The sequence below is a fragment of the Acyrthosiphon pisum genome, chromosome A2 (genome assembly GCF_005508785.2).
Source record: "Acyrthosiphon pisum isolate AL4f chromosome A2, pea_aphid_22Mar2018_4r6ur, whole genome shotgun sequence".
Taxonomy (NCBI): Eukaryota; Metazoa; Arthropoda; class Insecta; order Hemiptera; family Aphididae; genus Acyrthosiphon; species Acyrthosiphon pisum.
The window spans coordinates 73,319,747-73,335,600 of NC_042495.1; the positions used below are offsets into that span (position 1 = coordinate 73,319,747).

Sequence of the window (15,854 nt, forward strand, 5' to 3'; positions counted from 1 at the left end):
AATAACTATTTTAGTTATTTTGTTGTGATTGTATAATATTATTTTTGGGTACTTGAAACTTCTAAAGTATACTATTATATATCTATGATAGTGTCACGGTTTGTTGTTGATGTATAACGCGTTATAAGTACCTACCTAATGGATATTGTGATATTCCTGTGTATATTATAGGTCAATTTTTTTTAATACCATAGATATAAGTATATAATATGTCTTATACCTAGACCGACATACCGTCTCCGCTCAGAATCGTTTTTCTTATACAATGATATTAAATCATTGAATTCAAATTTAATACCATCCATTATACAGTGGCCCACTTGTAACGTACTGTACAGTAGAGCGACATCCACTTGCCCACCTTTTTTAAATTTATATTTACAATGTATGTCAATTAATTATTATCGGATTCGACGGGTTATCAATAAAATACCTAATGTCCAAATCTAATCTAATAACTAATAAGTAATAATGAAACTAATCAATAAAATTCGATGAAAATTTTACGGAAACTTTTAAAAATAAAAATAAAACTATGACATAAGCCAAGGGGGGGGTCCGGACCCGGGGTCCACCCCCCTGGGTTCGCCACTGTTAAATAGTCGATGGAATGAAAATATTATATTGCTAAGTATATTTATTTTATGTGGCACGTTTCTCTTGAACGAATAATTATTATACACTAAATAAAGTGTTACCTATACTATATAATTGTTTTTTTGTATCTTTAATTAACGGTCATTAAAAATTAGCTTCTTTTATCTGTTACCCGTGTGTTTTGTTTTTCATTCTTCTCCTATAACCTTATTTTTAGTTTTCTTACAAATTGTATAAACTCTAACATAAAATAATGTAAATGTTGAAAAAAAATAATATATTTCCATGGTCCCAATGTTATGACTTTTGACTTGCACACAGATAATGTTCTATAGACATGACAAATTTAATACATAAACAAATCATGTCTTTGAGTTAACCTTTTTATAATAAATATAAATTAAAATGTTTCTCCAGAGTTGTTATAAAATCAATTATTTTCATACTAAGCACTTCGTATTTTCAATGCTTTACTTAAAAAACATACAATTGTTAATTAAAAATGGTCATTACACTATTGTGCGCACAAGGCTCATGACAACTCTGAGAGTTCGTTTTGATATCAAAAAGCGCATAGGTACTATACTTTTCACACGAGTACGCGAGACAAAACACTCAGCACAATTATTTTAATGTAAACCTCATTTGACGTTTTTACATTTTTGTACATAAATAAAGGTTGATAATTTCCAGGACCCTAGAGATAAAATATTTTTAAACGATTTTACAAGAATACCTGGTGATATGAAATTATAGTTGTTTGAAATCTGAATTTTATTGTACATGCCTTCTTCAATTATTATACATGGTTACCTTTAATTAAAATGTCCATGCACATGATTGCGTAGGTATGATTAAATTATAGATGAATGTTTAAATTCATAAATGTCCGTTCATACTTTCATAGTGTTCCCTGATATAATTCATACATATATAATATTATATTATTATGATGTGAAAACCAACAATCCAACAATATATTTAACATGCTCGTAAGACATTTTAGGTACATCTGTAATCATATTATGAAAAAAAAAAAAACTGTAAAATCGATTCAATATTTACTGGTGTAAACAAAATAAAAATAACCCTTCCAGACCAACATGATTATACGATCGGATTACAGGGATCACGTCCGTTAAATTATGGAAAATAATATCATATCGCCATGCCCCGGAAATACCGAAATTATTGTCAGAAGTCGACATACTGACAGCCAACCGTAACCTAGTGTGCGTGTGTTGAAAATCGAAGTAATATTGCACACCAGCCAACTGTTTTGTTCATTTCCTCACCGGAACTACATTTTCCCTCTCAAGTCGTATGCGGCTCATCTAGTCATGCGTAATACGCATACAGACGATTCCGTTATATTATTTGGTGTAAATATGTACATTTCGTTCATATTATGCGTGCAACCCGCCACCCTGCGGATTACCAGCACTTATCGCAATGACTCTCTTTGACTCCCTGGACTCTCTTGCGCGATAACTTCTTTTGTGCCCCTCCAGTGTGCACACGATATTAGCCATTGCAGTTTAAATGTAAAATTAAATTATATTTTAACTTGAGTTCATTTTTGATATTGATGAATGATGATTAAACACGGAATACTGATATGTACAACGCATATTAAAGAATCATAGGTATAGGAGGTAGACGTGCGGCGTGAAAGCATTATAATGTGGTATGTATTTAAGCTAGGTACATTTTCATTTTTGTATAATTTTAAGTCATTATAATATACGTTTTTTTTTATAAATTTATATTTGTTATCGTTATTTTTAAAGTTTTTTTGATTTAAAATGAAAATATAATTTTTGGTTTCATATTTTTAAGTAGAATTTTTATCTTAATATTTTATTTATAGATTTTAATGTAGCAGTTATAATAATTTATAAGTATTTATAAGTCATATATGAGTCTCATCTTCTGATGAAATGACTGTTTATTGATAAAAAAATAAATTACGCTGTATAGCAAATACTTATTCATGTTCAATGTTCATACTTAAATCGATTTTACAACTCAGTCTTCATCTCGCCGTTATGTAGGTACAAAATGTCTAAATAACAGAATTATCATTAAGTGTTTTTGGGGGAAATATATTCCTTCAAAAGGGTAACTGAGGAAATTGAAAACAAGAAAAAGAAAAGAAAACCGAAACGTGCATTGATGCAATTATTTTAAGACTCATATACCTACCAACGTATATGACTTTGTCATTCTCTTTCAAATATGTGGAAAACGATGGAAAAAAGTTCATGACAGTTTTTTTTTGTTCTGAGGATAAATAAATACACATTTTTCCTATTCAAGTTTCAAAACACATTTATACGGTTTAGTTAAACAAAATTTTATCATACGAAAATAACAAAGAATTCCACTGATGTTATTCATTTTCATTTTTTTTTTTTTTAAAAGATACAAAGTTTATATTTTTGCTTTGAAAGCATACACATTCATTTTAGATGTTAATTTTGATATGTAATATGTATAATAGGTAAGTGACTATATATTATATTGATGTTTCTCATCACGATTAACTGCAGTTTATATGGATACGATCCAAAAGCAATGTGTAATAATTACTTATTTATTTGTAACTACGGTCACATGATAGTCAAATGGTAATTGGTCGACTAACAGTAGCGAATGCAAGATTTTAGTTCGGTTAAGGTTTTACTTAGGTAGTAAATAATTTACATTATTTTTTTCTAAAAAGTTTTTATATTACAAATTATAGTTAGTCTCAAATTTAGTCTACATTTACAGTGTTTAACCTTGTCATCTATAGGGCCTCATCGGGCAGTAATAAACGTGGTAATAATTGATGGACGATGATACACCATCGATTATGGCAAACGTTTAGAAATGTTCTAAATCAGCCAAAAAAAAACTGAAAATATGGTTATCGACGTTTCTTTGTCTATTCAACAATTTATTTTATATCTAATAAAAATTACCTACGATTGATCTGTATGCATCAAAATGGTGATAAATAAGATTTCTACAAAAAAGAAATTTCAGGGGTGGTCAGAACCCTAGAACCCTACCCCCCTCCCCCAGTACGCCACTTTCTACTAATATTCGCTTATATAATATTATAATAATTGTGGTGTAATGATGAACTGATTTCACAAAGTGACGGAAGTACCCATTAAAGGGTGAACATAAAGACCGAGCGAATCGTATATTATAATAATATTATGAACAGCGTTAATAAATGAAAATGTATTTCAATAATCGTCGTTTCAGATGATAACGAGACGTATTAACCATAACCATAATAATTATATTGTGTTCTGATTGATCGGTCAACCACACCACTAATACCAGTAAATTTAACACTATCTTTTAATATGACCGGTCGTAAACGCCACGAACCGTTCAATTATAATTTTATAATGCTAATCACAATGCGTATAATCACACGTAAACAATAACAATAAGATATTTTGTCATTAACTACAAAAAAAAATAAAGAATCCGATGACGATATTGGTTAGCGCTGTAGTAATAATACATTTCAGATTTTTCTAAGAGGACATATTTTCTTGCATTGAATGATTTAAAAACGAACTTAAACATTTTTAACTCTGAACTTCTAATAATTTCCTATATTTTAAAATATAACTAATATAATACATCAATATCATGGTCTATACCTATGTACTATATTATACAATATTTTTATTTAATAATTTAGGAAAATGTATAATTTGTTTTCAAAAATATTCATAAAAATTGTCTGATGCACAAAAATTTCCAAATAAAATTACTAGTTAGTAGAAATTTGTTTTTTTTCTTACTTTACATTAAATTTTGTAATTTCTTACTTATTTTATACAGGACATTTTTACTTCCAAGGAAATAAAGTCTTTTATTGATCTATTTCATAAAAATTAACTATAAATTGTATTATAAATATTTACTAACGTATATACATCAATATAGTTAATATGAATTTATTAAGTAGTAAGTACAGCGTATACTCATTTTCTATTACAACCGATTGTTTTATTTAAAAAAATTCAAAGTGTTATATTATATAAAGACATTTTTTATTTTATTATTTTTTAGAATAAGCCTTATTCGTATCCGTTCATTAAACTCTGTCTTGGTTTCAAAGTGACATTAAATTAAATTAAAAAGTAATTTATAAATATAATTAGCATAAGAAACAAAATATAATATACTCCATCGTGGCCCGAGGGGTTACAATATATTTTAGTTCAACCAGTTCATTAAAAATCAAATCATTTTGACGTTCTCTTAATTATTTTGCTGTATAAGTACAATAAATTAGAAAAAAATCATCTCAGATTATGCATTTATTTAACTTAAATTTATGTTTAGTATTGTTATAATTTAATAGTGATTAAATACATAATAAATATTATGGTGAACATAAAAGTATTAAATATATTGACTGATTGACTTATTATGACACTATTTAGTAGTCAATAAAAGTTCTTTCCATTAACAGTGATAATTATTTAGGGCACCTCGTAGGATTTGACTAACATTTTTATTTGATAGTATAGGTTATAAGTTATAACTTTATTATATAATACAATTTCCAAATGGTCATAGCTAGCTTTTATATTAACGAAGAGTTTACAAAACGCCCTAGATAATATTCTTGCTTATAAATGTGCTTACCTATAATATGTAAATTCACTATAATATATTATTAAAGATACAAATTGGGTCTGCTCTACGAAAATTGTCTATGCTGTATGTTTGTGAGACAGAGACAACAGACAACGCATGTAGAGTAGGCTTCCTCTTAACATAATAATTTGGTTGAGAAAACGACGCGTGTTCGGAATCGTTTCAAAGTTTACTAATATAGTAATATATAATACGTCATAATATTATAATATACGTAAGGCGCGGGCCTATGTGCTATGACAATATCGTATTACGATCGTCATTATTTACTTTTACCCTCCCTTTTAACCCCCACCCCCCTCACCCATTTTTCACCCCCTCGTCTACTGAGGGACCACCGAACGCGCGTAGGTATTACTGCTGCAGCCTTCATTGACTATATTATAATACCGAAGTGTATCGGTGTTGATGTATCGGACGGGGAAAACTTTGGGACTAAAATTTTCACCCACCGGCACACCCGTCTGGGGGGCCGCGCTAAACTCGAAGTCGTCACCACAAAACTTTCTTAAAACTGTACTTACCGAAACCGGCGGTGATTTGTTCGCCGCAAAACACGATCACGAACAACAGCGCACACACCAACCGCGTCTTCGCGTCACACTTGTCCATCGTTGGCCGCAGGTGCACGCGCGTGCGCACACACACACACCGTTCCCGTGTCAGATACAGTTCATCTAGGCGGTTACCGACGGAGTTCACCTGTGGAAAAAATTGCTACGTCTGGTTAAATTGAACAAAATTACATATTATAGGCCACACACACACACACACACACAACAGTTTCCCAAGGCGGCACCGAGTTTTCAAAACATAGTATATGTTAATTTATTTCTTCATGAATATTTATTAGTATTATATAACGCACACTTTCTGCGTACAAACTCAAAAACGTTGCGTTGGCAAAAAATAAATGTTAATTACGCAAAAGCGTTGTTGCGGGATAGTAAATGTACATAAAACAGGTTTTATTATGAGTAGGCACCTAGGTACGCAGAAAAGCAATCCGCTATAGATTGCGGTTGGCTATGGGTTAAAATTACAAACAATTTTCATGGAAGTCTAATATTATTAAAAATCAAATGCCTATTATGGTGGAACAATGTTATAATGTTAGGTTTACATGGAACTATAAGTATTATAATGTATTTGAATGGGTTGAGTTAAATATTCGTGCAGAGCTCTTCGAATACTATATATTCGTTTTAGCGTCTAGGTAGTAGGTACATTAATTTATACGAATTATTCGAAATATTAATAACAATTTATTATAAAACATAATTTGTTTTTGATGATTAGACTTGTAAATTATCATGATTTCGTGAACACAGTGACATTTATAAAACCAAGAATCTATCGCATTTAAAACTGTGTACATAATTTTGTGTTTGAATTATATTAGTCAATTTGAATACTTGGTCCAAATAAAACCCAATCGTTAACACACAACTTTACTATCAATTCCACCGAATCAATACGAGTAAATTACGGATTTCGTTTAATCTTTACCTATCGACAAAACCTCAGTTAATTTAGTTAGTATTAATCTCTATTCGGAGATATTTTAATTTTAGTCAACGAGTTCAGAAATGATTATACTTCACTATAATAATTTTACAGCAATACAATATTTTGCTGAAGTAAGGCAAATAAATATAATTATATGCACATAATTATAAATTATAATGAATATAGACAACCTAAAATACAAAAAGTTTTTTGTTTGATCAGATCAATGATCATGATGTTTAAAAATTTGTATTCATCGATAGTGCGCATAATGCATTGATTTCAATCAGGGGCGTCATTTGGGGGGGGGGCAGGGTGTGCAATGGCACCACTAACTTAAAAAATGTTAACAATTGGCCTGCCATTAATACTCCAATGCGCCGTCATAATTAACTTATACATGTTTTCATATATAGGTAATATAAAATATATATATTTTAAGTCATTAGCTGGTTGCTTTAACTGCTTATAAGCTTTTAATTATTTGAATTGCTAGCTATTTAAAAGTTGTATTAGTCGTTATGAGTTACAATTAGAATTATAAAAGGAAAGGAACGAATATTTACATAGGTTTGCATAGGTTTCCTACATTTATATATATATAAATATATATTTTTTTTAATGGCCTGGTGAAATGTCAAAATTGGCCTGCCTAAAAGTTTGCACACCCAGAAAATAAACTGAAATGACGCCCCTGATTTCAATATCATTATTTATATTAATTAGCAATTTTTAATCAATGTTTTATCTTGAATGGCAGACACTACTAGTGAGATTTACTATAAGTTTTAAAATAATATATTATGATGTGTTTATATTTTGAGTGGAGATAGAAATATAGTATTGATCTTGCAATGACATGTATTTTTGTTTTATTTGTTGTCACTTTTAAGTTTTTTTAGATCTGAGTAAATAGTACTCCAAAAGTTGTATTAACAATATAAATTAGTTGGTACTTACAAGTTTCTACGTTTTAAAATGCCCTTTTTAATTACCTATCTAACCTAAGTCCTAAAAACAAAATACACCATATTGTCGAAAAAAAGGTAAAATGTATGGAATTTTATATAACTATACGAGTTTTTAATGTAAAAACTGATTAACTTTGGATATTTTGTCGTACCTAAACCTAATTTATTATTTTAGATGATTTAAATTTTCACTGAATATTTTTAAAAATTTAACCATGACATTTCGATGTCCCTATAATAATATTAAAACGGTCAATAATAAATTACAAGCCAAAATATCCATATGAAACAACCATGATAGCTTATTTTAATTTCAGTTAGGATAATATTTCCTTAGCTTAATTCGTGGTTTGAGATAATTTAATACTGCTTGAAACGTTAATTATGTGTTATTCACAAGTTATCAGTCACAATACTCAATTCTTGTCCAAATTTTTAAAAAATTCATATTGATAGAATAGATACTCTGCAGGGACAGAAACAGCAAATAATTAAATTAAATTAATGGAGTTTGTTGTGCATGATAAAGTAATTATTTTAACATGTAGGTGAGTGAAAATTCAACTAAATTATAAACATTTTTTATTTGTAAATTTCACATTATTATAAAAAAATTAATATTAAAATATCCAATACACTTGTTAAAAATGTATTGAATTCGTCTAAATGAATTTTTCACAATTGTTATTACTCCATGGCTCGAAGGAAGAAAATAAAATATTTTGTACATAATTACAAACAAATAGGTAATTATAATCACGTTGGACATAATATAGATAATAGGTATTGAATAAAGAATAGACAGACTATTGAAATATAATAGAAAGTCAACAATGAACATTGAAAAAATATTAAGAAATGTATAATGGTTTTTTCTTTGCATCCATACGATAAAATAATACGAAATTAAAATTATTTTAATTATAAAAGTTTTTTTGTTGGAATCAATTCAAAATAAAATAATATAATTATGTATCAAAGACTAAATTATTCCATAATTTACCAAGATATACAAGTATACATTACATATATATATATATATATCGTAAAATAATTGTACCATTTTAAATATTATTATTGGTTTTTGCTTATTTCCATCAAAGTTACAAATGTTTCCCAATCTTTAAGTTAAACGTATTACACAGTACCCACTATATCAGTATATGGTATACTGAGTATTTCTCAATTCCTCAATAATACGTTAGCAACAGGCAACAATCAGGATTCCCTTAGAATAAATACATTTAGCTTCGATAGGTAGTCATTTATTATTGGTATTCATTTCCTGGTAAATTAGTGCGAAAACTTGCACTACCTTCGTATCACAAGAGCCAATTTTATTTCTGTAGATTTTTTTCAAAAGTTTTCAGTTTACTTACTAAGAGTATTCATGGTTAAGTTTCTTGACAGCCAACACCGGATGACCCACGAAATAATATTTTAATGCTTAAATAAATCAGGATACACAGTATAATATCGATCTGGTGGAATGACAAGATAAACTATGCAACCCCGTTGTCGTCGCGTCTTTGTTACTATTATTATTAATATTTTATGTATAACGGACGTATTTTACATTAATCATTAACCGTTGGATATAATATATATATACGATTTTCAGTTTATTTTTTGCCTGTGCACTTGTCCCCAAACGTCCGAACTATTCTGCGGTTGAGAATTCCAAAAATGTCAAGACCGTTCCCGAGTAACGTACGCATCATCTGAAAGGGCCGTGTTCGACCGCAAAACCACCACACACACACACACACACATGCACACTCACACACACACACTCGTCGAAACCAGGGACCTCCGATTCCAGTGTTTATCGCTTGATATTAATTATTAACTATATGTAGTGCCGACGTGTGACATTGGTTTCGGACGGAATTATTATTAATGGAAAATAAATGTGTGAATTGAAAACAACGAAAGAATTAAACGTGATTCCGTAGCTATTATTTTTTTATAACAATTAACAATACTGCAAACAATATTATAAAATAGAAGGTAAGGCAATGATAAAGGGCAAATAATATATCGATTCCTGATTACTATATATTATGTCCATTAGAATCTCAGTAGGTATAGGTACACATAACGATATTATATAATTAAGTGATTATAGTCTGAGAAAACAAGTATATACAAGTACAGATATTAGTTTTTATTGAGTTGAACGTATTTTAACAAGCTTTCGTACAAAACAAGTTTTAGTTACAAGCTTTATCTTATTGGGAAGGTTTTATTATAGAAATTGTTATTTAATAACGGATGATTTAAAAATTTGACAATACATTTATATTATATACTTACCTAGTAAATAAAATATCATGTTATTATTTAAACAAATATAGATTTACAAATATTAAAATTCCTAAAAAATTATGTTTGTAATTATAAGATATGTTCTGAATTTAACTATTTATTAAAAAAAAAAAAAAAAATTATTACCTACAAATATAAAATTTCGTTTGAGGAAAAAATTATTTTCGTTACGGAATATATTTATTGCATTCTAATTAATATAAAAATGTATCAACAATTTAATTTTACTATTAAAATAATTATATTTAGTATATCTAAATTATTAAGGGACGATACAGTACATTATATCAACAAAAATTTCATAGGAAAAGTTCTCAAGTCACGTAGAATTGTCGGATTTTGATTATTATCTGAAATAAGAAGAATGTCGTAATGAACTCCGATTTTGTATTTTATTTCAAATTATGGTATAAAATAATTTGTAAAAAAGTCTAAAAATTGTCTTATTTTTAAGGACGTATTATTTTAAAGTTTGAAATTAAAATATTGAAAAACTGAGTTCAATGTGACCTGTATAATATGACCCACAGTTAGTAAAAAAAAATTATCAAATTTAGTTGAATCTACAGAACAGAATCATTATTCCCATAGTGTATTTCAGTGAACCAAATAATATTGGCAACGGACTTCTACCTACTGAAAATAAAACAATTTAACATTTGATTACTTTTTTTTTGTTGGAAAAATTCAAACAGCCACTTTGTTAATTTAATTTATAGAAACATTTTGATGGTAAAAACGTATATTTAAGTCAAATATTTTATTTTTATATTTTTTTAAAATATCAATATTTTTGGAGTACTTATCTAAATTAATTCGTAACGTAATAGTTTTTTAATAATATACTTTTTGAGCATTTTCAGGCACAAACAAATCTTGAATTATTTACCATACATATAATTTTCATAATTTATTTCATACGATTAACTATTTCATTTTTTATTTGTCAAGTCTTACTGTTACAATCTGTTTAATATATTATATATATATATACCTATATATATAAGTTATTGATTGTATAATGAGTGCACACCATATGAAACTCAGCTTAGAGTAATACAGTGATCAGTGGTAGGTACTTTTTTTGAAAATATTACTTAAATAATAAAGAATACGATTACCTTCTTAACATTTAACCAAAATGTGAAATCATTATGATTTAGCTAGAGCTTATAGTAAAATATCATATCGTACGAAGAAAAGAATTTAATATGTTTTTCATATTTAAATATAATAATATATATTCAATTTATATAGAACAATAAAGTATTGCTCTAAATATATTATTATTATATATTGAAAAATATTATATGGACTGTTTATCAAAGAAAAATAATTCATGATTCATGCATGCGGTAACTATATTTAAGAAAAGCATAACGACTATTAAATATTTATATATAGGTATCTCTTTAAATTTAATAATATATTAAATGTTTTGTCTAATTATTGTCTTAGCAGCTTTACGTAACATAACATATAAATTCTTGGTAGACATGTGAAACACAAAAATAGTCTTTTCTCGGCCATTAGAATTCTCAAGAGACCATTCTGGAAACAATTTGATTTCAAACGTGTCCGCATAATGTATATTGAACGAATAAAGTATGGTAGTGAATACACTTGAAACAGTAATGGTTTTTTCGTCCACTTCATCTGAACTCAGAACGATAAAGCTAGTGTTATTTCCCAAAAATAAACTAGGATAGTTTTAAAATTCGTTACACTGTATCTTCTTGAGCACTTCATTGTATGCATTTTTAAATTAAGATAATTGTACAATAAATACAAGAATACAAATGCAGTACCATTACCAAAAGTATGATTAAAATATCATAATTTTTTTCATCAATTAATTAATTATTTAACGGTCCTTCATTCTGAGAAATAAATAAACGGCTCAATATTTAATTCAGTTTTTTCTTGTAACGCTTGTAGATTGATAATTTGAAAAATCTCATTTATAGTTTTAAAATTCGATATTAAAATAATGTTGATAATAAATTAATGCAATAAATTAATGTTTTTCAACATATTTTTTTTATATTCTACGTTTAATATGTTAGATCCTTGTACTAAGACGAAAATATTTCATTGACTTAAGACTATCATATCACTTTATTGAATCTAATAATTTCAATTTAAGTTTCATAAGTATTTAAAATAATTAATGAATTTCATAGCTGTAATATTTTAATTGTCTTCGGGGTAGGTATATTATTTTATGTGGGTTACCCAATAATCAATAAACCTTCAAAATATATGTTAACTATAAGAACCTGCACTAAGATTAAATACAAACAATACATTTTCCAAGCTTGTAGTGACTTAATAATTAAATCCGTGTCATAAAAATCTCCATAAATAATAACTATCTCAATCTACACACACACAGATTAGGTAACCATTATTTTAAGCAACCTTCCTTGTACAGGTAAGAGAATAATAAAATGTTCCATCCGTAAAAATTGAGCAGTAATAACTCTTTATCCGAAGTTAGCTAATACGTAATGTGGTAATAATGTGGGAAATAATGCAATTTAATTATGTATATTAATTATATATTTTCGTAAAAAATAAAACAAATAAATACTTAATAACTTATAATATTATAATAAATAATACTTGATATGCTCAGGAGAGATGAAAAGCCAACATAATATTTAAATTCCTGTTCAAATATTTTAACCAGTACAACACTGAATAAATTGTATTATATATAAGAAGGTCCAACTTACTAAAAGTTATATTAAACTTAATTTTGGGCATTATAAATATAGGTACCTTATAACATTATGCCGAACATCATTTATTAAATAATATTTACCTATACTATTGCATTATTTATGGACTCAAAATAGTTTTCGATATAACATATACATAAATCTATATTATATAATAGTAGTTATGTAAATGGATTTGCTTTGTTTATTAATTAAGCACTACAACTATAAACCAATATTAGTATTAACACGTAAAAAATTTATCGGGGAAAACTTGATTTTTAATTAAAACTATTCTTACGCTAAGCCTAACGACGAGGACTAATGTAGTGTGAAATTACTGCAAGATATACGAGAAAATGTATCGTATAACATTAGTGTACTCCACGAAGTCCAATAAGTTTTTGTCAGAAAAAAACCATTAGATAAAGCTTACGAACCAGATAATTCATCAGTTTTAGTTATAGTTTTTTTGTCTAATATAATTTGCTTAAATACAACATTGTCTACACTCTACACTGTATGTCACTAGCTGTAAACTCAAATTGTTTCACAATGAATATTATATTATAGCACAAAATAATAGAGTTCCATACTAAATGTTATGACATAATATAGAGTGGGTATATCAATTATAATAATTCACACATAATCTATACATATATAAATTAATTGCTGTTCGTTAGTCTCGCTAAAACTCGAAAACGACCGGACCGATTTGGCTCAATTTTTTTTTTTTTAAATAGGAGAAGGTTTTTACGAAAGAAAATTTTAGGAAAATCTTCCGGAAAAGTAGAAAATCTAGATGTAAAAAATACAACCGTAGCGCAACAGCTAGTGTATTATATATTATTGGTTGCTATTGGTTAATCAGGCATGTTTGTTGATTTGTATTTTTTTTTTTTTTTTGTCAATATATATATATTATATAAATTAATGTTTGTGTGTAGATTAGACCTCTGGGAAGAAGACAGACTAATTTAAAAATGGTTAAATTTGGTTTTTTTTTATTCATCTGATATTAGTTGTTATGTTAGGTTAGGATTTTGTATTAATTGATTAAATTATTCCACCGTAGGTGGAACACGACAAACTTGGTATAACTTTGATACTTTAGAGTTAAATCATACACTTACGTACAAACAGCATGGGGTCTGCGATTTACCGCAGGTAGATATACTGCTGCGAATCAAAATTTTTATTCCGGGAAACGGAAAAGTTAAGATACATTTTGAACACCATACACCGAATATTAAATAACGAATTGAAAAAAAAATTGAGTCATATAGAGTTGGTACATTTAACGGGCAACGAAGTGCACGGGATCAGCTAGTACATAATATTTATTTCTCTAATAACTATGTTTAAGAAGCATTTATTCTGTTCCACGGAATGTTTTGCTCAGTCATCAATTAGTAAGGTCAAAACGTAAGCATAAACATTAAATTTGCATTGTCTATATTACGTAGAACAAAGAATTACATGCCCTGAAGCAGAGGCGAAACCAGGATTTGTCTGAGGGGTTGTGTATGGTGTAGGGGGGAGATCTCTGGAATTGTTTTCAGTGAGATTTTATATGAGATCTCAAAATCCATGCAAGTAATATTTTTGAGAATCAGATCTCGTAGGAGATTTTGGTAGAATTTTACGAAAAACCCCTTGGCGGTCAATGTGTTTTAAAATATATACGTACGGTATTATATTGTCTAACACACGAGTCTACTTCTTTTGCCCTATAAGCACCAACTAAATATATGTCAACTGGAATGACTTTACTAAAATAATAGTATGTTAAAAAAAAAGTAATCATTTAAAAATCTTTCTTTGGTTAATACCATCTAATTTTATTTTTGTTTAATCTGAAAATCAAACAAAATGTTTGATTATTTAAAAAAAAAAATTGTAATGCTAAAACATTACTTAGTAGTTTTAATTTCAAATAAAAAAAAATATAAATATATATATTTGCATTTAAAATGGACGAAATCGTAATTTAATCCATAATAATATGCAGTTTTACACTTCATATATTATACCTCCCTATATAGTATCGCTAGATCATGTATAAGATTTTGTATAAAACTTATTTTAACCAACCAATAAAATAATTATTAATGCAATAATAATATCTTTCACATATTAGGCATATTAATATGGTTTTGAGTTTTGACAAAAAATAATTTACAACATACAATTTGTAGGTATTTAAAATGTGCCGTTTGTTAATTAAACTCCGACGCAACATTTCCGCAAAGGTTGCTAATTTATGTTTACCGTTGAGCTATATAACATTCACAGTACAATATTATATAGGTACCTAATAAATGTTACCACATGGTACATACCGTATCCCATAAATAAGTTTATATTTTACACTTTATGTTTGTATATCATATTGTATAAATGCAGTCACGCAATTCTTCGTGTGTCATATATAAGCCATGTATCATTGGAGGACCATCATAGTCCATAGAAAATCTGTTAGAATTCCGTGTACAAAAAAAAGGTATCGGTAGGTAACTATCTAACAAGCACGATGATAGATATTATATTATTATGCTATTATAGTATTATGGTCCATTTATCAAATATTTCAGTCTAAACTGATATTTTCTTTTCGACAAACAATTTTCGTGGTTTGAAAACACGCGTATGTCGTCTACATTGTTTATACCGGCATAGTTACCGATTTGTAGGTAGATTTTTGAACATTATTATTTTTAAATTTAAGTTTATATTATTAATTTGTTAATCATATTATCTTACTAGGTATATAATTATTCTGTTAAAAAATAAAATTATAAATTCCTACTCATATCACAGCCATAGACTATAATATAATGAATAGACCAATACTGTTATTGTTATATATAATATTAAAATTATTATTGTTATTACAATTGCCAGAATCATGTATTCCTTTATAGCTATACTACAGCTGCTATACCTATTATTATCTATCTAATATTATTATATGAACACTGACAAATTACTTACGTTTAGCTGTTTTCATTTTAAAATGTGCTATTATAAATGTGTGAAGTTTTTA

The 15,854-nt window shown here is 27.7% G+C and overlaps 1 protein-coding gene across 5 annotated transcripts in view; it reads right to left on the reverse strand.

Moving 5' to 3' along the window:
* Window positions 1-15,854, reverse strand: part of LOC100164904 — a 224,385-nt gene that overhangs the window by 80,374 nt on the left and 128,157 nt on the right. For all 5 annotated transcript variants that reach the window (XM_029490135.1, XM_029490137.1, XM_029490133.1 and 2 more), the window contains one exon: window positions 5,799-5,976. In XM_029490135.1, the coding sequence (XP_029345995.1) occupies window positions 5,799-5,886 (88 nt within the window). In that variant the 5' untranslated portion in view covers window positions 5,887-5,976. The remainder of the gene's footprint in view (window positions 1-5,798; window positions 5,977-15,854) is intronic.